Raw genomic sequence first — 27,743 nt, forward strand, 5'->3', positions numbered from 1 at the left:
CGGGGCTCAACCCAAGAGCTTCTTCTCATCTCGGGGCTCCCTCTAGGTCACGGGGGCCCCAAAACGGCCGCCGCAATCTTCTTCTTCTCCGGTCTCCCTCCGGGCACGGGAGACCGGCAACACCGCCAATGGCTCCCCCCAGGCAGGGGGAAGCGCCAAACACGTCCTCCCGGCCCACCCACAACCAGGCGGCGGGCCGGACCTCTTCTTCCGGTGGGCAGCCAATGGCTGCGCGACAACTCTTCCTGGGGCCAGCCAATGGCAGCGCGGCCCTCCTGACGAGCCCACTGGCTCTGGTCGCGCTGTCGAGGCCACGGCGGCGATTTCTTCACCAAAGCACGGGGTGGACTCCTGTTGTAACTTACATTAAATAAACGGGAAATAAAAGCGCTACTAGCACTTGGGGCAAAGTAAAGTGCATACAGCACTATAAGCAAAAACAAAGCGCTCTCAAGCGCTGGGGGCAATAAAGCGCTCCAAAGCACTACAACACAGATAGAGCGCTCCCAGGCGCTCAGGGGGGAAATACAGAGCTTCCAGGCACTCTGAATACCAATCAAGCGCTCCCAAGCGCTTAGGCTGCAACAAGCCTGGGTAAAGGCAAGAAAAAGGTCTCTGCAGGAAAATGCAGCTTCTCCATGCTGCCAAAGGTCCCAGAGATTCCCAGGGGCAAAGCAAAGTCTCCCCCAATCAGTCCAGGCAAGGCAGAGGGGTCCCCCAGAAGTCCTCCAGGCATCCAGGAAAGTCCATCAGGTGTCCAGGGGCTGGGCAGGGCCCAGGGATTTCCCTGGGCCCAAGCAGCAGCAGGCCCCTGGCAATATTCAAGTCCAAAAAGAAGAACAAATTGTAAGGGGACACAGCCCCTTTTTATACTGTAAATTCCTTTGTCTAGCAGGGTGCAGGCAGTGTGATCATATTAAATACATTACATTTCCTAGCACCACATCACATTGCGCAAAACTCACATTAGGCAATTACCATCAAATAGATAATCATATTGTGACTAAATAAAATCACATACCAGCCCCCATCTAATAAAGGGACTAAAGAGCCCTGTGTCCAGAATGTCAGGGCGCGCTGCCATGCAGCGCCAGTCAGGGGCGCGCCACTGGCGCAAAACCTAAATGTTGCAGGTGCCCACTACTTGCTGGGCACCTGGGAACCATCACAAGACATAAACAGTGCAGCTGCCCACTAATTGCTGGGCAGCTGTGAAGCTACAACTGGTTAAAGGGAATTCCTTTTACTGGCCAGGCTAGGGACATCAGACGCACCCCAGAGGGTGGAGCCAGCATTGTGTGGGGAAAACCCAGACCCATTCAGGACCTTCAAACCAGACGGTCAATCCACAAGCAGGCCCAGGCTCACTCCTCCCGTCACATCAGCATGCTAAACACTCCATTCACCACCGGGGCAGACCCTCCCAGACTCTTGGAGCCAGGCTCACCAGCCAGCCTCAGCCAATCACACGCCAGACACAAATTACACAAATATGCCAACTTCTAAAAGTGGCACTTCTACACAAGATACAATCATGCCGCATATACCATTACGCAGCATTCAATCTCACAAGTTTGCACATACCAAACTTGACCCTGCACTCCCCTCACATCAGGAACTACCATGGGCATACATATTCCCCATTCATTCCTATGGGAGGTCAGGTCACTCACCACACATACACAGAGAGCTCACGCACTTTACACTGTACCACAGTGACAAAGTGCGCAACGGCCTAAAATCACCACCACCAGGTTCCAGAAACAGGCTAGGAAAAAGCAAAAAGTCTCGGGGTGAACCTGCCAAAAGGGCCGGGTCCAACAATGATGTGAAGCAAGAAAAGAAAGCAAGGACAAAGTGCATTTTTCTTATTGTTCAGGGGTATCGGCTGCCAACAAGATGTCATCGACATATTGTATGAGAGCCACACCTTCAGGCAAAACAAAAGAATCAAGTTGTCTTTTCAATGCTTGACTGTAAATGCTTGGACTCTCAGCATAGCCTTGAGGAACTCTAAGAAAATCTATACAATCGGTTTATTCAAAGTGAAACCGAACAAATATCGGCCATCAGGATGAATAGGGATCAAAAAGAAAGCGTTCTTCAAGTCCATAACAGAGAACGTGGTTGCAGTTGGGGGGACCAAAGTAAGAAGTGCCGTAATATCAGAAACCACAGGGTACTTCAGTACTACAATCTTGTTTACCTCTCTCACCCTTCTGTGAAATTCTGTATTGAGGCAAACGTGGCAACACAGCTCCCTCCTTGACACTAATATGTACTGGTGGGATAACCATTTGACCCACATCAGTATCTGAGGTAGCCCACAAAGTTTTAGGGAGTGAAGCAAATGCAATATCCTCTTCAACAAGACAAGCTCTTTCGATCACAGGATGATTATCATTCAAAATACCACGCACCCCTTCAGGAGAACATCGTATTGTAGCCCTGAAATGCTTGAGCATATCGAGACCCACAATATTGTCTGGTGTGTTTCGAGAAAGCAGAAACGGACATGGAGCAGTGAATTTATCGACATGGAATGCAAGTGGTTGTGACAATGGGCTAAGGGAAGGTGTTCCATCGAAACCTATCGATGTAATAGTTACACCAGACAGGGGAGCCCTAGGAACCAATTGTTTAGACAAGGCACTATGGGTAGCTCCTGTATCAACCAGAAACTGATCAGTAGAATCCAAAACATGTGCTGTAACATAAGGACCCGTCTGATCTACTGGAACTTCAACTGATTCCTTACCCCATCCTAGGCAATCCTATGCATAAGCAGAATCATGAAAATCAGGCTGCACATAATCAGACATCTGGTATTGATTTTGTCTATCAAACGTGTTAAACCCATCCTGCGCTCGTACATTAGTATCAAACCTAGCGCAACCGTTCGTATTTCCCCTAGGCCCTGATTATCCTGAGCGATTATTCATTTGTCCCCGACCTCGTGAATACTGTTGGGAACGCAATACTAGACAATCGGCCGCCCTATGCCCAAATTTTTACAATACGCACATTTATTAATAGACAAATTCGAACGAGTGTAAGAAGAACCATAAAATCCACGTCTGCCTCTATCATTACCTCTAGAAGATGGACCATAAGCTTGAACCAGCATAACTTTCGTTTTTAATTCCTTAGTCTTTTTGTCCTCACTACCTTTCGCTTCTAATTCCTGACGTTCATAATATTGAGCCATAGTCAAAACAGATGCTGGAGAAGATGTAGTCCAAGAGCTTTCACTGGCTTTTAAACGGCTATCTATCCCTGGTAACAGATTCGTAACATATTTATCAACAAAGAAATGTCTGCTCGTGTCATCTGTCAATGACTGACGGCTAAAATCGTGAAATGCTTCCTCGAAGCGCTTAAAGAAATCAGAAACTGATTCATTTACCTTTTTTACTTACATGACGCTAGAACAGTCCTATCTATCTTTTCAGGGGGAATAATCGTTTTTAACTTAACTAATATAGCTGCGGGACGATCTAATATCAATTGGCACTGCTTTTGAGCAGGTTCCCTTTCCTCATCCATTTGCTCTATATCTTTCCATCCCGCGCCAAAAGTTATACGATCATCAACTTTACGAACGGTCCTCCACATATCTGGTGGTAATATCAATCCGAAAAATACATCAATATCACACAAGGTCATAGTGCAAGAGCTAATGGCTCCCTCAACTTCCTCATAGAAAGCAGCTGGATTTTTCACGGGTCAGGTAATGCTGTTTTAAGTGCCAATACATCTGCCCTATTCCAAGGAGTATACACCCAAATATAGATAAAATAACCTTTAGCTTCAGTAGAACTTTTATCATCACTTGTACCCCCTCCTTTAGAAGGAACATACAAAGGCGCGGCTTCCCGCATAGGTTTCGCATGAACTATCATTGTCTTATCTGTTCCAAAGATAGGAGCTTGCGACCCTCCGGTCTGAGATGTCCGTGCAGCTGTATCTGCAGTCTTTTTCTCCTCCTGCAAGTGAACCGCCTCAGTTCGTAATTTAACCAAACACCTGATCGTATCATCCACCTGGGAGAGAACAAAAAAACCATCCCGCATTTGCTTACAATCAGCTGCTACATCATCGGGCTCTAACTCTGTAGAATGTTTCTGAAATAGAGCAATAACTGCTATTGCAAACGTCTCAGTAAAATATAACTGCTCTCTTTCCTGCCACCCTTTCATGCTATCTATAAGTTTGGAAGCAGGAGCAGTGCTACGAAGTGCTTTACGAGCGGCCTGTCTGAGGTCGGACTAACGCTCAACGGACAACATAGAACGGGCGTCTCGCGTCTTTTGTTGCTCTGACCTGGAATCCTCATCGTCTTCAGACGGAGCAGACGGAACGGCATACGGAGGTGGAAGGCGATCTAGTAACAAAAAATCATCTTGCGGTTTATTAAGGACAGGATAGAGAGGTTGTCGAACAGCGTATTGGCCAGATACCTGTAATCTGTGTTCTTTCTCTCCTCTCTCTTTCAATTCTTTCACTTCTTTCTTTCTCAACTCCAATGCTTTTTCATACACAGTCTTCCGTTGCTCTTTCTCAATCAAGGCTTGCTCACGCTTCGCTCGTTCATGCACTTCTTTCTCCCACATACGCACACAATCAAACATATCACGTCTAGACTTCCGCTCAAACATACATTGTTCCACATACTCAATCTTTCGCATATCAAATGACCCATGTATAGGCCAACGTAACTCGGGATCCTTGCGAGTGTATTTATTCCACAATGTGCTGTACATTATGGAAGAAAGACCATGTTTAACATACATATCTCTATTAGGCGTCCCCTCTGGGGGAGCCGGTTGCGATTCCTCAAGTCTCAAACTGGTACCACTACAAAAGCAGCGCATCCTACGAAGCGCGCTAAAAACAGGCATGCCAGAAATAGTACAAAATATGTAATATTATAATCAAAGTAGCACTTAAGGTACTTCTAGTACAATGTGCTGTTCAAATCTAAATCAGATTGACGAAAAGTCTCCACATTACCTGCCTATATGAATTGCAACTCATATATCACATACAAAGGATACAAATATGACTAGTCTTTCAAAACAAATATGCCACAGTAAGTGTTCCTAGAACTACCTTACTAAACAAGGGCATCCAAAACCCATAGCAAGTTCCGAAAAACGCCTCTTACCACTCACAGGGCATCCAGATTCCAACTGCCAAGTTCTAAATTCGACCAAACGGTCACTGCACGGCAAATCAACAGAAGAGATCTCAGTCGAGGACCGGTGCCACCTGGATGGTCAGATCAGAAAGAAGGAAAATACGCCTTGGTTTGCCAAGTCTCGGGTCTCCTCGGGCAATGATCGTCCACGGCGAGATCCCAATCCTTCGTCGCGACCACTCCTTTGGTCATCCGAGTCGTCGATGAGCTCCACGTGTCAGGCGCCAATTTGTAGTAGCGAGCCTCAGCAAGGCCCACCAGTGCAAGGAGTTCGCCCTTCTCTGCACAAAAACCTCAGACCATATAGGAAGAAGTTGGCACAGAAACTGAAATAGAAAAGGTAAAGTTTATTACACCTCATGAGGTGGTGCTAGGGTTCAGACAGTACCCTGCGGTATTGCAAGAAGTAGCACCCCAAACTAAAAGAGCAAGGTCCCTTTATACCCACAAAGAGACTCAAAAGAAGGCGGTACAAACACAGAAGCAAGTTTTATGTACATATAAGGTAATATAGAAAGGCACAATCGATAAGTAGAAGGAGCTAACAGTTTTGGGAACTTCCCTTCATAATGGAAGAATGGATTCCCAAGTGTGATACTTTCAAATTCCCAACCTACATTTTCAGTCCAATTATCCAACTTTAGAATTCGAACGTATTTATCTGCAAAGTTATGTATGCACAAAAAGATACCTTTGTGATTTAGGCTTGCATAATATGTGCTGAATACACACTACCTCACACATATACACACACACATATAGAATAGTTGAAAGAATGCACAAAGTCTATTTTCATGTTTTTATGTTTCTCGAATGACAATATCTGGACACTGTTCTAGTTGCAGTTACAAGAAGGCAAAACAATTAATTCAGGTTGGGTTGAAACCTCTTGCTAATCGTGTATCTATAACTGGAGGTACACCTACCATTTCTTGTTCTAAAACATGACACTGAGTGAAGTTCTTGTTAACAATAGTAATACAATTAGTGACGTGTCTCTATTATCTAATATCATTCATCATTCAAAACATTGGTAGAACATGAAAACCTAAATCAACCGATTATGTGATGTGTGCATTTGTTGATATTTTATTCTTTGCTGCCTTAAAGTGTGGTTCAACTATTATTTTGTGGTTCTTCACCCACATGGCATTCGAACCCGACTGGAGCAGCCTGTCATCATGACCCAAGTCTCACTGTATAACGACTGATGATTGATGATTAAACATTGTGTTGTATGTTGTTATTCCTTTGTGTCTATATGATTTTATTTCCCTGTAGAGACTTCCTTAGTTTGGAGCCGTTACTCAGAATGCTCTTTAGTATGCTCTCTGTGGGCTTGTGGGGCACTCTTGAAGTCTCAGCGCCTATCTGAGTAGGGGTGACTCTTTGCTCATCTTTTCTTTCTATAGATGAACCTCTTCTAAACTTAGAGCCTTGTGTTTTCATTTGATACTACTGCTTCCAACTTAACTAAAAGTTCTTCGCGTATGATGTATTAGCATGACAAGTATTTTTTTTCAACTTATGACTTTCACTTATGTAGTTTGAAATGTGCTACTGATTTTGTTTTAGGCCTTTGGAAAATTCTGATGACATCGAATCGCTACAATTCTATTCTAAGTTTGAATCGGGAAATCTTCGGAAAGTTATTCAAGTGCGCCGGTAAGTGTAGCTCTAAGAGAGAGATTGGAAGACTGTGGCATGGTTCTTCAAGTTACTTTAAACAGTTACAGGTTAAAATTGATTGTTTCCAAGAACACAACTTTACTTGAATTGTCTTTTTAACTCGTTTATGCAGCATCAGCAGTTTACTTTTTCTTGGACGCACGGAAGCTTAAAGATAGATATGCATTCCCCAGCCAGAATCTGCAGCCGCTCTTCCTGCTGGATTCAAATCCCTCGATACAAAGGTGCTATATAAAGAGTGGAGGCGAGGGAGCAGTGCAGATGTCACGAGGAATGCATAGTTTCTACTACTTAATTTCTTAATGTTATTCACAGTCAGGAAGATCCAGACATGCTATTATTTTCAGTTCACCTCGCTGCACAAGTCAGCACTGAGGTAAGGTATCACCCAATCTGGGCCCAGCTCTCACTCCACTTCTGGTTTGTCACGAGGAATCACGTTCCATGAACATTGATATGCCTTTGTCCTACATAGAGTTTCACCAGTGCCTGCCTCCTTCCCTCAAGTACCATCTTTACTCTTCTAATTGATACGTCATGCGCAGGGGAGGAACTCAGATATGCTGTCAATGATAATGTTCTGAGATCCTAGAAATTTAAGTTGCAATTTGTCGAACAGAAGTTGGTTCATATTTTTGCTATGGTTTAACTATTATTTTCGACTGAATTTCCGAGTTCTTTACATAGCTGTAAAATACTCAGATTGCGGTTTACTTGAATTTTCATTTTGAAAATTTTATATAAGGGTAAAACAATGGTTTTTGCTATGATGCACCCTCTTGAACAGCCTTCACGTGGCAGTACCAGCCGATCATGGCAGAATACTACCAATGTGGCCCTTCAGTCCAGGAGCTGGAATTCCTGCACTCTTAGATGTTGCAGGTTGAGAAAAAAATTTGAAGCTCAAGGACCTGAAGCACACATCCAAAAATCATAAACCAGTATTTACAAAGAGAAGTGGGTCAACATGTATGTGGCTCATCTTTCAGGTAGTATGGATCAGACATCAAGGAGTAATTCCACAAGAGATGGGGCAGAGTTGTGCTGAGGCCAGACATTATTAAAGCTGAGGGCCTCTCAGTGGCCTGCAATGGCAGAGGCCTGAGACAGGTTTGAAAGGCTACTTTGGTGGGTGGCGCAATCAGCGCTGCACGCCCACCTGTAGCATTTAATTTACTGGACCTGGGTATCTGAGATACCACTTTACAAGGGACTGACAGGTAAATTAACCCCTTCGCTGCGGCGGCTATTCCACCGCAGCGCTAAGGGGGAGGCGGGGCCGCGCAGCGGTCCCGTGCTCGTGACGGAACCACTCCGTCACGGCCCCCGGGTGAGCTGTGCTTGTGACGGAACGGTTTCGACACGGCCCGCCCGCTCTTCAGAACGTCCAGCGCAGGCGCAGAATTCGCGCCGCGCAGGTGCGGAATTCGCGCCGTGATGGAACCGTTCCATCACCAGCACAGCCCACCCGAGGCTCGTGACAGAACGGTTCCATCATGAGCATGGGAGGGGTTAAATACACCAAACAGGTGTAGACCAATCTTACCATGTTTACCACAGAGAGCACACGCACTGTGCACGCAACAGCAGTGCTAACGTCACTGGAGTCCTAAAACCACCATCACCAGGTCAGAAAAAAGACTAGGAGAAAGGCAAAAAAATCCAGGATGACCCTTCAAGAAGGGCCAAGTCTAACACCTGGTATCAGCCTTTAAAGTGGGGGGGGGGTTTCCTATACTACCCGCATCCCTGAAAAGTTATTCCCTTCCCCCTGCCAAAGCTGTACGAGGTCTGGCGCTATGACTGGTGTCAAGGTCCTTTTTGTGTGCTGGCGGCAAGCACTTTGAAGTATAAGTGGGGCTGGGAATAGCTTCACCCCCTGACATCCTGGCAGGGTAGCCCAACCTGCCCACAACAAGTCCCTTTGTGTCACTGTCTGAGAGGAATACACAGACCCCAATGAAAGAGCTTTTCAGGCATGTGAATCAGAAAGCAGAAATGATTAGGACAAGAAAATGCAAACTTTCTAAATGTGGCATTTTCAGAATTGTGACATAAAATCTGACTTTATCATTACAGAAGTTTTTTAATTCAAATGAATTTGAGTATAGACACCATATCTCTCTCAGCTTCTAATCATAGGTTATCACTTATTAAATGTAATAAGGTATCGGAGTGTAGCCTTGCCAAAGTGAAAACTAACTTTAGAAGTTTTTCACTGCCCGGATATGTAAAACATAAGTACACATGTCCTACGTGTTAAACACCATGCACCCTGCTCTAGGAGCTGTTAGGACCTACCTTAGTGGTGACTTATAATTATTAAAAATAAAGGTTTACGCATGGCAAAATAAGGTTGAAATAGCAGTTTAAATCTGCACAGCAGGCTGCAGTGGCAAGCCTGAGACATGTTTCAAAAGGCTGCTTCAGTGGGTGGCACAATTAGTTCTGCAAGCCCAATAGAAGCATTTAGATTACAGGTCCTGGGTACATGTACTACCATTTACTAAAGACTTACACGTAAATTAACTGTGCTAATCAGGTATAGGCCAATTTTACCATGTTTTAGGAAGAGGACTTTAGTACTGGTTAGCATTGGTACAGTGCATGAAGTCCTAAGACTAACAAAAATGGGTTCAGCAACACATGGCAACATATCTGGGAAAGACCCTGCAAAAGGGTAGCTTCCAACAGGAAGTATCTCCTTTTTCGGGATCAAGGATCGAGAGAGGTACTAGCAGGTTATTGATTCATGCGTGGATTATGGAGCCGCTGCTTATCTGCAGTGTTTTATAAAGTCAGGATTAGGATGGTAATGGTACAGATGTGTCTACCTTTAGAAAAGAATCAGAAATGATTGAATACAATGAAGAAAGTTTGGAATTATTTCAAAATACCTGGCTTGATATACTAAATCGTAGGGCCAATTAAGTAACTTCTTAATCTATTATAATCTATGGCAGCGTTAAAGGGATTTTTGTCATGATTGGGAGCTTTTCATACGTCCTTCGTCCTAATATGTGACTGGAGTCAAATGATCCAGCAGGAGGAGGTAAGTGGCAAAAAGCTTGCACTAGGGAACTGGAACCAGGATTGGCCAGAAAGAACCTTCCCTATAGGGGGAAACAAAGCTGGACTTAAATGTTTTTTTAACTTTGGAGGATTGGGACAAGATGCTGAGGTGCGCTCCGGGTGGTTACAACTCATGGGGGCAAGAAAAACAGGATTGTCGTGCCCCAAGCTTTTTGTCATGCTGAAAACATGTTCCATGGGATCCCACAGAAAAGTATCTAGCCTAATGGAGCCTCAGCTCGGCTATAGCTTCCAGCCTTACCCCACTGGTGGATTGTAAGAATTGAAAACATGACTAAGTCTGAGCAGAAGCCCTTGGACCGTATGTAGAGTGAAAAAATTCCAGTGACAAAGCAACCTCAGTGACTAAAAAAGCTAGTGTTGTCTGACTATGAGCGTTTTTTATGCCAAAAGCAACAGATTTAGTGGGAGCTTGATTGAGACATATCCAATGCTAATGGATGCTTGCTGGTCCAGCCTTGGCCCTTGCCCAGCTGAAAGATTTTTACTTCAATTTTAGAGACACAGGGTCCGATTTTGAATATGTAGGACATGGAGTACATTGTCTGTTAAACTTAAGTTCCTTCTGCTCTGTCTACAGTGGAGAGGGCTGTCATGTTTTTTCCTGTATAAAATCTGCTGACACTTTACGCTGATGGCCCATGGACAACATACTGTCTACCCTATCTAGAGCGGAGGGTCTCACATGTTTTTTTATTTCCTCTGGACCCCTGGAAGAGCCTTACCATTTCAAAGAGAAATAAATACTGCACATCCTGGGAGAAAACATAAAGGGTGTAAGGGTCTTTAGATTCTCTGTGCTCTGGCCAAATGCCAGACACCAACAGATGATGGTATTTGCATTCATTGGACTTCCTTGGACCCTACCTGCTTATGGGCTGACAGCGCCCCTTTTTCATGACAGGTACATAAGGGGGTGGTGATGGACGCAGAGTGGGCTAAAGAACGGTGATGGATTAAACCCAGATCTTTTGACTGGGTTTGAGTGTTTGATTGATTCAGATGCTCCGTCCATCACCACCCCCTTTTGTACCGCTTTTGGCCACATAAGTGTGGCAGGGTATGCTCAGACGTGAGTCCCTTGCTCACTTTGCCACTGGATTCGAGCAAGCCGGGCTGAAGACGGCTGGAATGCCAGAAACCGGTCCTCGGAAGCTTGTTTCCGGTCCAGGGAAGACATGGCTTGGTAGTTCGGGCTGGACTGTTCCCATGAGGTACAGGGTCAGACTGATTTGCATATAGCCATGTCTGAACTGGGGTGGCAGAGTGGGCTAAAGAACGGTGATGGATTAAACCCAGATCTTTTGACTGGGTGTGAGTGTTTGATTGATTCAGATGCTCCGTCCATCACCACCCCCTTTTGTACCCCTTTTTCATGACAGGTCTGATGGGTTCATTGCACTACTGCTGCTTGTGTGCTGGCCGCCACTGTCATCTCCTTCTAATATACTTTTCTGCCTCATGCTACATCTGATTGCACACACTTTTATCATGTCACTGCACCCACAAGAAAGAGGTCCACTGGCTAGGAAGCCCACTCATCTGCGCATTTGCCTGCTCCTTTGCCTGCTTGCAACCAGATTTGTGCTCCCATGGGTGCAGCCCAAAATGTGGAGCTTCCAATAAGCCACTGATGTGTCACTTAGAGACACAGCAAGTGGAGTTGGGGAGGACAACACAGGAAGCTACAAAAGAAACACAGATAATACCTAAAGGGGTGCCTAGGCTGTCTAGTGGCTAAAGACCACAGTGAGTCATGCAGTAGATGCAGAAACCATTGCATTGCTCAGAACAACATAGTCAGTGAAATCGCAGAGATCTTAGTAGAGGTTTTCAGCAGCATATGGAGCCTAACACATTGTGAGGAAGATGTGCTTTGACTGACAGTTGCAACCCCTCCTTTGCTGCACATCCAGTTAGACATCTAGATAGCAAGTCAGGCGCATTGTGAAATCAGAAGAGAGAGGAGTGCCGGCTAGAGGTGAGGTGGTGAGTGGATCTACCTATTGCTAACAAATTGCAGAGTAAAGCACACCCCTCAGGTATTTCAAGTGTGGAATAGCACTGTTAAACACTTTAGATTTTCTGTGCATACTCTATGCATTTTGCTCTCCGAGGTTCTTCGAGCTTGCAAATGTAATTTATTTGCTTAGTATATACCTCCCATAACAGCAGTACCACACACGCCCAGTGTCACAGCAGCACCCTAATACATTTTAAAGTACTGAAGTATCAGAGCGAATCCATTGATCTAACCAACAGACTGCAATGAAACTGACAGATTGATCTGCACCAGTGACATAGCAAGGGTATATCCTCCATCAAAGAAGGAGGTCAGATATAATCCTCCAATCCCACAGGTGGCATTAAATCTAACAAAGTAAGCAAACAAATAATCAATAACATAAACCGACTATTAGTAAAAGGTATCTCCACCATTACACATCCTATCCACGCAACAGGTTTTAACTGGGACCTAGAACACAGGTTGACACCAGATACCTCCACTATTCTCATCATCCCAATGACGTCTTCAAACACTCACAAAAAGTACTAAAAGATGCTCAACAACTCATAGTGACCAAACGCTGGGAGCAGTAGACCACTGACTGATTGGCCAGCTCAAATGAGATACAACAGTAATGAAGGGAGCCAACCAGATTCAATGATTGCCACGATTAGAGAGAGAATGTCCAAAATAGGTATTTTAAGTGATTTGGAGTAATGTCAGGATGTTGCAAGATACTTGAGATTAACAAATACTGAATGGGGTGATTTATTGTAGAATTGATCCACTAGGATTCATGACTCAGTTGCCTAAGCTGATTGTCAGTTTTTTTCTGAAACCTGAATGATTGCGTTATAGGAGGCATCTTAATCATATAACAGTTGACAGGGTAATACAGCGAGGGTGTTAGTGGTAGGCAACGTTTCTAACTGCACCTGAAAAGTTGGGCAAATTTGTTACATTTATTAATTTTTTTCTTAATAGGTATCTCCTTTCGTGAATTTTATATGTTAGGTATTTAGATATAAATGTTAAAATATACAAACACATTTATTCATAACAGTATTGACATGTGATAAGTCTGCTTGGATATATTCATGTTATTGCATATTAATTGAATTCTCTGTTCTTCGTGATTATTTAAAGAATGAAAAGTCTTCATGGAAGTTGATTGTTCCACTTGTTGTTTTTTGTTGTTAAACACTGAGCATGGTTCCACAAAATGAATGTAAGTAATAGGGTGCCAAGGTTGGTTTTGCTAATTCTTTATTTTAATCAGATATATTATATAAGAACAGAGCGTAAAGAGGGAGAGGTAGTTTTTCACCAGAGACATTTGACAGATGCCAAGCAGAATGGTATCACATTCCTTTGCTGCAGGCTACTTGGAGACACATTCAGTCTTCACTGGATTAGATTATCAGTCTGTCTGTCAACTCAGATGAGAGTAGCAGATGCTCTTGTACAGTGAACTGTAGTTCAACTGTTCAGACGAGCTATGTGGTTGTGAACCATTTTTGAAATTTGATTTAGGCTCTTTCTTTATTCCTAAAATTAATTTAGTTAACCAAAGGGATGAGGATGGGTTATTAACATTGATACAACAAAGGCTTTATGATCATACCAATATGTTACAATAATATTTGATATTCCCTCTCCTGGGAAACGTTGTTGCCACTAAGTTATTGATTTCAATAATAGTTCCAGTTCATATTGTACGCACTAGGGGAGGAGTTTTATTTTAAATATATCTTCAAAAAGTATACCTGGATTCCTAGAGTATCTCAAATGAGATACAACAGTAATGAAGGGAGCCAACCAGATTCAATGATTGCCACGATTAGAGAGAGAATGTCCAAAATAGGTATTTTAAGTGATTTGGAGTAATGTCAGGATGTTGCAAGATACTTGAGATTAACAAATACTGAATGGGGTGATTTATTGTAGAATTGATCCACTAGGATTCATGACTCAGTTGCCTAAGCTGATTGTCAGTTTTTTTCTGAAACCTGAATGATTGCGTTATAGGAGGCATCTTAATCATATAACAGTTGACAGGGTAATACAGCGAGGGTGTTAGTGGTAGGCAACGTTTCTAACTGCACCTGAAAAGTTGGGCAAATTTGTTACATTTATTAATTTTTTTCTTAATAGGTATCTCCTTTCGTGAATTTTATATGTTAGGTATTTAGATATAAATGTTAAAATATACAAACACATTTATTCATAACAGTATTGACATGTGATAAGTCTGCTTGGATATATTCATGTTATTGCATATTAATTGAATTCTCTGTTCTTCGTGATTATTTAAAGAATGAATAAGTCTTCATGGAAGTTGATTGTTCCACATGTTGTTTTTTGTTGTTAAACACTGAGCATGGTTCCACAAAATGAATGTAAGTAATAGGGTGCCAAGGTTGGTTTTGCTAATTCTTTATTTTAATCAGATATATTATATAAGAACAGAGCGTAAAGAGGGAGAGGTAGTTTTTCACCAGAGACATTTGACAGATGCCAAGCAGAATGGTCTCACATTCCTTTGCTGCAGGCTACTTCGAGACACATTCAGTCTTCACTGGATTAGATTATCAGTCTGTCTGTCAACTCAGATGAGAGTAGCAGATGCTCCTGTACACTGAACTGTAGTTCAACTGTTCAGACGAGCTATGTGGTTGTGAACCATTTTTGAAATTTGATTTAGGCTCTTTCTTTATTCCTAAAATTAATTTAGTTAACCAAAGGGATGAGGATGGGTTATTAACATTGATACAACAAAGGCTTTATGATCATACCAATATGTTACAATAATATTTGATATTCCCTCTCCTGGGAAACGTTGTTGCCACTAAGTTATTGATTTCAATAATAGTTCCAGTTCATATTGTACGCACTAGGGGATGAGTTTTATTTTAAATATATCTTCAAAAAGTATACCTGGATTCCTAGAGTATTGTTTTATAATAGTGATCATGACCTGAAACACATCTCATTTAAATAGTGCTCAGCAGACTATGTGGAGGTGGCTGTCCAACTGCATTCGGTCCCAGGTTGGCACATTGGCAAAGATCTTACTGCCAGAACCTCTAGAAAGCCTATCCTGGAGCCATGTTGTGGAAAAATCCAGAAACATATAAAACTTAAAAGCTTCAGGCTTTGATAAGACTGGCATAGTCTTCATGTGCTTTCACAAGGCAACGTTTAACCCATCTTGTGCTCTACAGACGTTGATATTCCCTGCAGCAGCATATACTAACTAAGCAGGGCAGAATATCTACTGCTGGAAACCTGTCTACGATCAGACCCACACCAGGTAGAAGGTGCTGGGGCATAAATAGAGGGGCAGATTTTAAAGCCCCGTACGCCACATTTGCGCCGCCGTTGCGTCACTTTTGTGACGCAGCGGCGATGCAAAGCCAGCACCATACTGTGGGGTATTTACAACGTGACGCATCTGGGAGATGCATCACTTTGTAAAGCCCTGCGCCACATGTGGGCGTTTCGGCACAGGGGGGAGGGGGGCGTTCCGGTGCAAAAACACCTCAGAAAAGTGGCTGAGTGAAATCTACTAGATTTCCACTTTTACGGCCATGCTGCACCAAAACCCTGCGCCTGCTTGTAGCAGGCGTAAGGATTGACACAGCAAGTTAGGTATAGGGGCACCCCGCGCCTTGCTGGAGCTGCGTTGCGGTTGTTACACGACTCCAGCAATGCGCCGCCTTTCCGCCGGAGGATGCGACACGCATCTTCCCATCCCTGCGCTCACAACTGTTCTGGCACATCCCTGCTGGTTAGTAGAGATGCGCCAGAAGTTGGAAATCTGCCCCAGAGTTTGAGCAAGTGAGAAAGAGATCACTCAGGGATGGAGTCTTTTGGGGATTGATGATCAGGCATGGTATCTTTATGGGGCTCTAGCTACAAGTACAGGACACTGATGCAAGTGGGACCTCGAGCGTCATAAAGGTTGTGGTGTAACTTAGGCCCTTGCAACCCCCGCGGTGTGTGGGGGCCAGTCCTTAATTTGGGCGGGGCTTTCCGGTGCTCAGCAAAGGCACTTAATTGGTTTCTGGTGCTCGGCACCTAACTGTTCTAAGCATGATGTTGACAGTCTACCACATGGTGGCACTGCTCATCTAATTTACAGATGAGCAGAACAACTGTAGTTTAGGAATTTGATATACATTAACATAGAGCTAATATCTGCCTCCCCAGCCACACCTTTAGCTTTGGGGACCTGGAATAATCTGAACTGTCGCATTTACATGTGAGAGAGATGGTTAGTAGTTGTTTTGGCAGCAATGACAAGAGTGATGTGTGGTGCAAGCTGCAGTGACGTCCTGGTCAGAGCCCTGGCACTTTAATATTTTACAAAGTAAGCACTGGGGGGGGCAAGCTCCGGGAGGCCCCCTCAGCACAGTACCCTGGCCAGAGAGTTCCTCACAGAGTCCACATACAATGCAGGGGGTCCCTCAAGTTTAGTTATGCCACTGCATGAATGGTACAACATAGGGGCTCTGAGCAGTGGGTGAAGAATAACTTCCATGTCACAAGACTATACAGTTCAATAAACAGCAGGAGAAACTGTTTCTACTAGCATGAAAGGCAACCAAGGCTATGCTTTTTTAAACTTTGCATGCTTCACATTTACTGAAATTCTGAAAAGTTATAAAAACAATTATGACAAACAGTTTTGATTTGATCCAAGTCACATTTTTGCATGCCCATGGCGGAAACTCTATAATCTACCCTAAAAATGGGAGTTTTGCCCTCTATGATCATATTTGCTGCATTGACAGACTTGGCAGGATGACATGGGAATAATGATCATGTATGATCTGATGCCTTCATTGGAAGGTCACAGTTATTTCAGGTACATTTCCTCCTCTTTAGTGATTGTGATCACTATACTTTCATTGACCTTCCACACACCTCAAATGAATAATTAAATTATGAAAGGTGAAATTGTATTATTATCCAAAATTCACTGGAAAACGTGTTGGTGAGCTCAAATAAAGCAAGAACAAAATGAAATATCTAGTTATCGTCACTGGCACCACAAGAACAGTATCATCCCACTGTTAGAATTTTGGAAATCAAAACTGACTAATTTCAGTGTTTTTCAACCTTTACATGATCTCATTCCTAACACACATGGAGCTGTGTTTTTCACTGAATATAACATTTTAAGTACCATTTTACATCAAAGCAAAATATAAATAAATTGCGATCAATTTTAGATTTTTGCAGTGAATCTTCGAAATTTCTAAAATAAAAAAAAAAGATGCTTACATCTCACAGGAAATAACAGTTGACTGAAAGCATGTTAACATATGTAGCATGTGTTCCAAAACATTCCAATAGAAAATGCTTTGCAAAGGAGGAAATCAATTAATGCTGAATTTTAAGGGGAAGATTCACAAGAAAGTGACACACCTTTAGAAATGCGTCACTTTGCCTGCGCCACCCTGAGAAATCCACCATGTATCCCCCATGGATGCGCAGTATTGTAAATACGGTGCATCCATGGCCCAAGGATTAACAGATGCGTCAGAAATTCTGATGCATCTGTTGGGACAAAAGTCACGCATTGCTGAAGTCGTGTCGCAAGCACAACACTACTGCAGCAATGCATTGTGAGGCCTATTCCCACTGCACTGCTTCACACCTTACGCCTGCTTCAAGCAGGTGTAAGGTGTTGACTCATTGGCATCCTAGAAGTGTAGATTTCACTATGTCACTTCTACTAGGCTTTCCAACGTGGAACGCCCACCGTGCATACATTATACCTGAGGCAGGTATAAAGTGACCCAGGGCTTTACCACGTGACGCATCTCCCTAGATGTGTCACATCATAAATTGGCCGTATTTTTTACGCTGCTGCTGAGTCACAAAGGTGACTTAACAGCGGCATAAAAGTGTCGCAAGGGTCTTGTTAATCTGCCCCTATGTTTGGTTCAGTAAATTCAAAATGCTCTGTGCACCTACATGAGCCAGATCTTGCTACATGCAGTAAACACTATGCTTTAGTCCTGGACTTTGATTAGGAAACCATTAGGTTCCTGACGTTATAGTTTTTTTCCTTTACCTGTTTTTGTTTTATTTTTAGAGTTTTATATAGCGCAAACATGACCCATGGGTATCAGAGCGCTTTACATTAACATGTCGTACAACAGTTTTCATTCCAACAAATATAACATTATTATTATACATATGTTTCTGATGCGTACCTTTCGTATTAGTTAGAAAAATAATAAGAGTATGATATATTCATTGTAGTACTGTATTGCTCAAGTGCCTTTGCATCTATCTGGGAAGTGTATCCTTACATATGTTACTATCTTGATTAAGGCAAATTCCTATATCAGATCTACTTGGCACTAACTCTTCGATCATTTGTGAGGATTGTTATGATGTCTCTGTGATCTCTCTTGGGCAGGATGCATCCATAACTGCGAGGGCAGTTGTTTTTTTAGGGTAGGAATGTACTCATTAGGAAGATCTTCGCTTTCCTCTTGAAGGTTGATGTGTTTGGAATCTTTCTAATGTTTGGAGAGAGTGAGTTCCAAATTCTGGGGTCAGCTCTGGAGAATGCTCTGTCATACGTTTTCTTCTTTTGAAAGGTGGGAGGTCTCAGCAACAGGTCTCTGGCACTTTGGGATATTCTGCCTCCGCTAGATAACTCAATTTTCTGGGCTAAGTACATTGGTGTTTTTTTATAGTGGAGATCTTTGTGAGTAATACATGCCAGTTTAAGTTGAATTCTGGCTTCATATGGTAGCCAGTTTAACGCCTTCAAGTTGGAGAAATGTGTGTTGTATTTTCTTGAACCTGTAATTAATCTTGCGGAAGCATTGAGACAGGCTTTTAGTGGTGCTATGGAGATCTTAGGAAGTCCTGTTAATGTGGTGCAGCCATATTTAATCCTTGATATGACTAATAAATAAACTGCCAATTTGAGGTCTGATGTGGTAATGAATGGTTTTACCTTTCCAAGGTAGTACAGGTGAAAACGGGCACTCTTCGCTGTTGATTTGATTTGGGCTTGCATGTTTAGGTTCTTATCCAGAATGATTCCTAGTGATTTGGTCGAGTCGACTAGGACAGGGGTGCAGTTTAGTGCTGTAATCTATTTAGTCCACTTCTCCACATCTTTGAAACATTTTGGATGGGATATTAGTAGGAATTCCGTTTTTTGTGCATTTAGTTTTAAATGATTGCTAGTTAACCAATGTAATGACATCTTCAAGGCATTATTCAATGTCTCGATCTCCTCCAGCGAAGAGATCTTAATGTAGATCTGAGTGTCATCTGCGTACATGTGATCGGATATTTTGGTGTTCTGGAGAATTTCTGTAAGGGGTTCAACATACATGTTGAATAGTAATGGAGACAAATTAGAGCCTTGTGGAACTCCAATTGAATTTGGGGAAGGTGGGGTTAGCACCTGGTTGGCCAAGAATCTTTGCGTTCTGTTCTTTGGGAAGGATATGAAGAATGTCAGCACATTTCCAGATATTCCCATCCAGTCTTTAATCCATGCTATTAATTTTTCGTGATTTACCGTGTCAAAAGCAGAAGACAGGTCAAGCAGAACTAGTAAACAAATTTCATTGTGATACAGAGCCTGTAATGCATCACCCACTATAAGTAGGATTGCAGTTTCTGTAATGTGGCCTGGTCTGAAACCAGATTGGCTGTTGTCCAATAGACTGAAATTAGTGATGTGATGGCTCAGTTGTTGTTGCATGCATTTTTCAAGACGTCTTTCTAGTAGTGGAATATTGGTCGCTGGGCGAAAGTTGTTTGGGTCTGCTGGGTTCCCTGTAGGTTTTTCATGATGGGGAGGACTTGACCTGTTTTTAGGCAATCTGGTAAGGCGCCTTGGGACAGTGAGGCATTGATTATTTTTGTCCATATGGGGACGACAATGTGGTTGATTCTTTTCAGACATTTTGAAGGTAGGGGGTAATTATAGTGGTTATTTGGTTTTATATTTGAGAGAACTTTGGAAATGGTATTCTGGTCATATAACTTGAAAGTTGACCATTGTGCTTTATTTTTTGTCCTTGCTTGAGTGGGTGCATGGTATCATCATTCTGTACTGACAAATGGGCTAGAGAGGTTGTCTGCTTTATACTTAATACTAGTGGACTGACTCACCTGATAAATATGACCTGCAGAACAATAGGCCTACACAGGTTACCTGTTGTTCTGTACACTTTGGAGTAATCTACCCACCCAAAATAAGATATTTTACTTTTGTTTGAACGAAGAAGGCCAGAATGGAATGTTACGCAGACTGCACTTTAATATCACCTGCACATGATTATCTTAAAGAGGGCAGACAATGCATGGGCCAGCTTCTAGTGCCGACTTGAATTGATTTATTCAAGGAGAGGCCAGTTACTAAGTGGATTTCGACACCCTTTAATGTTGCCTATACAGACACTAATTAGGAGAACGAAGATCCTGAATCTACTGAGCACTAAAGAATCATTAATTTGCCCATCCATATGAGAGTCTCCCCTCAAGAAACACCTCCTACCAGACACTGCCAAAAGCAGCCTCTGTACACCATTAGGTCTGTATCTGACTACTGCCTCCAGGGCTGGACTGGGAACTAAAACCGGCCCTGGCAAAGTGCTTGACCACCCCTCCCTCCCCCCGTTGGGGGGCCGCCGAGCTCTTTGCCAGGGCCAGTTTTCTGTCGATTTTGTTACAGAGACGATTTTGCAGCTATGCTGCAAACACCGCCCTGTAACAAAAATGGCCCCCAGGGGCCCAAAACCGGCCCCCACCTGTGGGGCACACGGGGATTCCCCGGCGACCGCTACGGCCAGTCCGGCCGTGACTGCCTCTCACTATTTGTTAACCACCCAAACAAATGTGGACAGTGGTACTAGCTACAGCCAGGGTTGTGACCTCCCTCCATGAGCTCAGCACGTAATGCTTCGAGACCTGGGCTTTTAGTTCAAAATATAATATGCTCTGTTTGTTGTATTTAGGCAATGGTTGCTTTGATGAAACCAAATGGAATGTTACAGCTAATGCCAATAATACTTTGAAAAAAGATCAGCCTGGGAAGATGGTCCGAATAGCATGAAGCTATGTGGAAACCTTGGCTACAAGTAAACTGGTATACTGCTAGAATACAGACACAATCCCCATCTATGTATGATTGCTCATGTGCTGTCTGACCTTGTGGGTAATGTGAAGGTCTGTGCAGGTCTCTATGTGTTTCTGTATGTATGTTGTCTGTATAAAAATGCATGCATTGTTACCTCATTTGTATTCATATGTTACTGAAAAACCTAGTGATGTATGTACGTGATTTCTTTTCGTTATTGTGCCTGTAGGTCTGTATGTGTGGGTGCCTGCATGTCTGGTGGCCTTTTCTCATAGATGTGTTTAAGTCTTGTAACTTTTTGCACACTTGTGTGTCAGTTTGTTCAGTTGTGTGTGCATGTATAAATGTATAAATATGGCTCTATTTGCATAATCACACATATGAATGATGTTTTTCAGTGTGTGTGTGTGTGAGTGTACAGACATCAGGTGTCACTTTGTGCATGCACTGTGCAAATGCTAAGCCTTCTTGCATTGTCTTTTCTTGCTGTACAAACTGAATAAATATCTCAATTATTACTTTGAGAATAATAACTTTTAGACTTAACATTCTAAAAACATGGGTGGGTATATTCACAAAAGAATTTGTAAGTATGGGAACTAGTGCTAAGGAGTACTCTTTTAGGCACTCGTATATGTCTCTGCAAATCGGCTCTTAGACACTAAACCCACTATTAATAAAAGTGCAGAGGGCATGGTCTTTTCTTTCTGTACTAACTGTATACGGATATTCCTTGAAAACTCGAACTTTAGATGTTTTAGGGCCAATTCACAAAGGCATGCAGGAGTATGTAAAAGAGTACCACAGGAGTACTGCTTTACTTACTGCAACCACCAGGATACCAGTCAGAAACAACTCCCCTTTTTGTGTGCTTTAATAGATTATTCTGATGCAGACCAAAACTTCTTATGGAGACAATTTACACGGTAGGCCATCCCAAATATTCTACAACAAGCAATTACATCATTGTATACCTCTACCTGGGCGAGTGTTAAGCTATTGCAGACAATGGTAAAAGTGAAAAAATACACAAACAATAGTTTAAAGCAATGGCGCACCTTTGTGCCCCTGCTATTCAATCTTTACACTACCAACGTGGATTCTACTTTGAGACAGACCAACCTAATCCCCCCAAAAGCCAGAGCCAACAATGTCTCTATACTCCAATATGCAATTGACATTGTGGCCAGTCCAGAATAGGGATCCAGAAACCCTAAATGTCCTCCAAAAATAAAACGTGGTCAACAAAATTATAGCAAATGACTCAAAACCCAAATTAGTAACCTTCGGTAGGCCTCATAAGAAAGTGAATCCTGCTTGAAGCCTGGGACTACTAAATATCAAAAGTACTGAATAATATAACTATTTGGGAGTTTGGCTGTCATCAAAGGGAGAAGCCAAAACACACCTAAGTACCTACGAGCAAAGACGGAATCAGAAATAATCAGAACTTGTCAACTGAACAATTCTCTTGAAATCAATAAACGTTATTCAGCAATAAGCCATCAAAGTACAAACTCATTACAGATAAGTAAAAGATTCCAGTAAAAATCATAATAGGATAGATACAAGATTTGGACATAAAAACATCATTAAAATCAGTTAAAAAAACACAGTAAGACAGTAAAAACAGTATACAGCAAACACTTCCATTAAGCGAATTACATGCACCAGGCAATGCTGAGCAATGAGTTTTTTATTGAATTGCCTTATCCTCCACATTTGTCAACAAATACCATGGAACCGCAAACACTGCACACTGACCAGTGTCACAGTTCAAAATTCTCAAAGCCTCTCTATGCATCCTAGTCCCAGGATTACGGCACAGTGGTGGAATGTATAGCCTCCCAACCTCGATACACTGGACAAAAAAATAAAAAAACATGGTCAAATATTTCACTAGTTATGGGGAACATGACACATTGCCGAGAGGAAGACCTTAATACACCCCCCAAGCTAGCTCAAAAGTAAAGGAGAGGTAGAGACCCGCATCTAAACTGCATATAAAGTTTCCCAGCAGCTGCCCGACTCATTATGATCCATGAAACTTTCCAGCTCATCCTACATGTGACTGGCTATGCAGCGAACTCATCTTATATTGCCACTAGGCATTCTTTACTTGGGCCTTAGAAGTTTCGCGAGACTCAGAGGGAACATCCCAAAGTTGTCTGAGGCCAATATTTGAGAGAGTGCCCTAACATACTTCAGCCATGGAATATCAACCCCACCCCCAGTACATACTATCTCCTGCAACCCTGTATGATAAGGTGTCAACTCAGGAGTAGATCAAAATCTCTTGCAATAAAATATGGGCCTTAAGCCAACCTCATCCAATATATTTTTTTGCCTCATGTTTAACCTTAAAGGAAGCAATGGGGTACTAATGTGGAGGTCAGATAGCTCTTGCAGAAAATGATTTTCAACGAGCATGAAAATGGACACATCCCTATGCCCATAATACTCTGCCCCAGACAAAGCTGACCCATGTGCCTGGTGATTAAAAATTTGCAATACAGGTGGAATAGGGCATAAAGGAGAACCTTTTTGTAATTTTACAATGCCCCTGAGGTTTGCGCTCTAGCCTTAACCTGGTTATATGCGGTTGGCAGTTAAAATGATCAGAAAGGGTGACTCCCAAGTACTCGAAGGTGCAGACACATTCCAGATAGGACCCTCTAAGAATAGGATTAGGGTGTGTGCTGTTACAAGGATTAAGTTCCATAAATTAGATTTTAGTGATCTTATATGGTGATAGTGATGTTAAATTGAATTCTTGTAATCCCCTCTACCGACCAAATAAGATGTGTAATAGAAACAACACTCCTCCCAACGATCAAATATGACCATGGAGCATTTATGGGCCAACATATTAACCCCTTGCCTGATGATGACGAGCCTAGCTCGTCATGAGGCACAGTGGAGCTGTGCTCATGTCGAGCTGGGTTTGTCATAACTGCCGCACCACTCCCCCATGTGGCGAATTCCACACCTGTGCGGACGTTTTACAGGAGTGGGTGTAGTCATGACGAGCCCAGCTTGGCATGAGCACAGCTGCACTGTGCCTCATGATGAGCTGGGCTCGTCATGAGCACCGCGGCGCCGCACGCATCCTCCCTTACCCCCCACAGGAGGGGAATTACCGCCACGGCTAAGGGGTTAAAGCCATGAAAACTTCCAGCTTGAAGTCTTGAATAGAAGGTCAATCATGAGTCTCCATGGCGGCCTTCCTAAAGACTTACTATAGGATTACGAACGAGCCACCCAAGTCACTAAAGGCTTTCCTTCAGAAAATTTTCAAATCAGGAAACAATCCTTGGGCAAACTATTTTCAAAGATCTATCACCTCTCTTCAAATTGACCAAATGAAGTTAAACAAGTTTCATCTTTCGCATTCAGCACTCTAAACTATTTGAAAAAATCAAATGAATACACTTTCCAAACTATGTGACACGTGAAACTAAAGAACTCCAGGTTATTGGTGAGCTTTGGAAAAATCATATGCTAACAAGCAGCCACACTGCTTCAGCCCACAACCATGCCTTCAATGACCGCTCTGGAAAACCAGCCCTAAGCAAATAATTGTTTCAAGACTGCTGGAATTACAGATTCAAGAACTAAACCCCAAATGGGCCTCTGTCAGCTGCGGGCTCTGTGCTTAAAAGATGGTCTTTTAACCATATACTTTGCTGCTGCCAGATACTTTTGCATGCTTGGCGCACCTTGTTAAAACATCTTTTTGAGGCATATGGAATGCACACCTGTAATGAGGCTAGGAACCTTGGGACTTATTATCAAGAACGGTGATAACATCATCGCCACTTTTGCGGCAGGAACCCCGCCGCTAGAGCAGCGATAATGGGATGATAATATGCCATTGTGAATTCCCATAGAAGCCCAGGTTCACACCAGAACCTGGGCTAGTATGGGAATTCACAAGGGCATATTTTCAAGCCCCTTATCGCCGCTTTAGCTGCAGATTCCTTCCACTAATGCGGCGGTAATGTCATCGCTGTTCTTGATAATATGGCCCTTTGTGTTTTCTATCATCGAACCTGGGGGCATGTTAGCAAGAACCTCGTTAAAATTATCGCCGTTTTAACGGCAGGAAACTGCCGCTAAAACCGCGATAATGGGCTTGCTTATATGCGTTATAGAATTCCAATAGAAGCCCGGGTTAGATGTCCTGCACATCTAACCTGGGCTTCTATTGGATTTATATAACGAATATTAGCCAGCCCATTGTCGCTGTTTTAGTAGCTGTGGTGTCCGTGATTTAGCACCCGCTTTGCATCGCATCGTTAATGAGATGCAAAGTAGGCGTGCCTCAAGTCCTGATCAGTGGCTAAGGTAGGCTTTGGTCTAACCCGGGGGATATGTCTCTCACCTCTTGCCCCTCAATTAAAGCACCATCCTAAGCACTTTTTTCTGTTATTTCCACTGACCCAATTTAGGTCCTGAGGAGAACCCCATCATCTATAGGGGTTCGAAACGCGTCGACCACCCAACTCCCGTATCTCGTCTACACGTGCTGTGTTAACACAAGTCCCTTCATCATCTTCAAGAGAAATTAACTCTCACTTTGAACTGTTTAAAAAACTTGAGAATCTTGAATTTACAATGGATTCGTCCAAGTGACTCTTGACCGATACGTGGACCCACTCCCTGTGTTATTTTGACTTATTGTGTTGCTTTGACTATTGTGTATGTATGTATTGTGTATGACTGAAAGGCCATGTATGTATGAAGTGTGTAAATGCTTTTGTTGTTATTTATGACGTCGCTGTATATTTTGTATGATAAGTATGCTTTCTCCATGCACTAAATAATTGTGTTTTTGACAGACAAAATATTGAAAAAAGAATAAATGTTATAAGTTGCCATAAAATCAAAAAGGTGGTTTATGATTGAATCTTAACTTCCAGGTGTATCAAACTGGTTTGGTCAAAGGAATTTCTCAGCATAGGCCCTTGTGTTGTTATATAGTTTAAGTTGGACTCAGCCTTGCTGAGTTATGAGTCAAGACCCCATAGTGTTGTTTTTAAAATCCAGTGTTAGGCATACTTTGCATGGGAGGTAGAATTTGGGGTTACGACCACAGGGTCGTATCAGCAAGGTCATCGCTGTTTAGCAGGGAACATCGCTGGTTTTCAAGTGATGTTGGGACATTTCCATGCTATTGCTGGAATTTTCATCGCCAATGCGCTAAGCGCTGTAAATACAGCACTAGCTTGGCGATAAATTCCAGCGATAGCCGACGATAGGGAAATTCACGCTAGGCGTGGCCAGCGATAATTATGGCTGCCGCTTGTTAATATGCCTCTTGGTGAGGTTACAGACTGTATGGACACTGGGAAGGGTCATGCTTGACTACTGAACTACTTTACTACATTAATCCTCTGTCTCCTGAGCAACACCAACTGTGCAAGACATTTTATTTACGTTATTCTTAGCACTAGCACTTTAAGACGAAGCACTCTACAGCAATGTATGTCTGAAATCCTTGTTTCAAATTTTTGATCATTTTGCAAATTGTTTTTTTAGTCCTTTAATTTGCTTGTCTAGTTGTGATTAACATGTATTTGCATACCTATGATAAGACCATTGTAAAGTTTTTAATTAATCATATAATAAATACTACTCCTACTTACTGCAACGTGCCTCTGTGAACAGGCCACACGTAGGTTTGTAAAGAAGCGGTTTTAGTTTGACATAATCGGAACATAGGCTTATGTTATAAATCCTTCAGTAGGAAATAAATGCACTTTTTTCTGCAGCTACATACATGTCTGTCAGCAAGAGAATGAAAACAAGAGATTCATTTTAGTAAAGGATTTAGTAAAGACTTCACTCGGCAAGAATACGGAAAATCATCTATGTTTGTTGTGTATCCCAAATACCACTGTATTGATCTTGTAATGAATGAACGATCCAAAGGAGAATTCCATTCAGAGTCAGCAATACCGTAGGGTGTGGTAGGTAAGGCAACTGCCTTGTGGCAAGTCCAGCTGAGATCTTGTAGATGGCCAGATTGCAGCTCTAAGTAGCAAATGCCTCTCATTATCTAGGGGAGGGGTCATAGGTGGCAACATTTCCTTTTACCTTTATTTCTTAAATCCTTACTTCATTCCTTCCTGCACTTAAGAGTTGCAGTTAGGGTTGCCACGTCGACCATGGTGTTTTTGACACAATGTTTCGAATCCTTGGATGTTCTGTTACAAATCTTTATCATCAGATCTGTCATTCCAATTTCTGTAGTGGAAACAACCGGACGCGACAGCTCCCAGAACACATTCAGTTATCAAATGAACGGCTAAGATTGTTTTATTGTTGATTGAACTATTTTACTTACGATGGCCATTGGCGCTGTGGTAGCCCCTGCTCTGAGCTCTATCCCATTCTGTTTTACAGGTTTGAGTATGATCTCATCATGAATGCGGATGTTAACACGAACCAGCATCATCAGTGGTTCTACTTCGAAGTCAGTGCGATAAGAGCCGGCATTTCATATCGCTTCAACGTCATTAACTGTGAAAAAGATAACAGCCAGTTCAATTACGGTAAGGCTTTGTGGTGCGTCGGGTACATGTTTTAGATTTACAAGAAAAAGTTGGCATAGGTAAACAAAA

At 42.7% G+C, this 27,743-nt stretch overlaps 1 protein-coding gene across 2 annotated transcripts in view; it reads left to right on the plus strand.

Moving 5' to 3' along the window:
• The window catches only part of AGBL1 (AGBL carboxypeptidase 1), a 3,462,078-nt gene that overhangs the window by 1,111,086 nt on the left and 2,323,249 nt on the right, over positions 1-27,743 (plus strand). For both annotated transcript variants that reach the window (XM_086958112.1, XM_086958114.1), the window contains exons 13-14: positions 6,776-6,865; positions 27,526-27,674. In XM_086958112.1, the coding sequence (XP_086814238.1) occupies positions 6,776-6,865; positions 27,526-27,674 (239 nt within the window). The remainder of the gene's footprint in view (positions 1-6,775; positions 6,866-27,525; positions 27,675-27,743) is intronic.

The sequence above is a fragment of the Lissotriton vulgaris genome, chromosome 2_1 (genome assembly GCF_964263255.1).
Source record: "Lissotriton vulgaris chromosome 2_1, aLisVul1.2, whole genome shotgun sequence".
In the NCBI taxonomy this organism is placed as follows: domain Eukaryota; kingdom Metazoa; phylum Chordata; class Amphibia; order Caudata; family Salamandridae; genus Lissotriton; species Lissotriton vulgaris.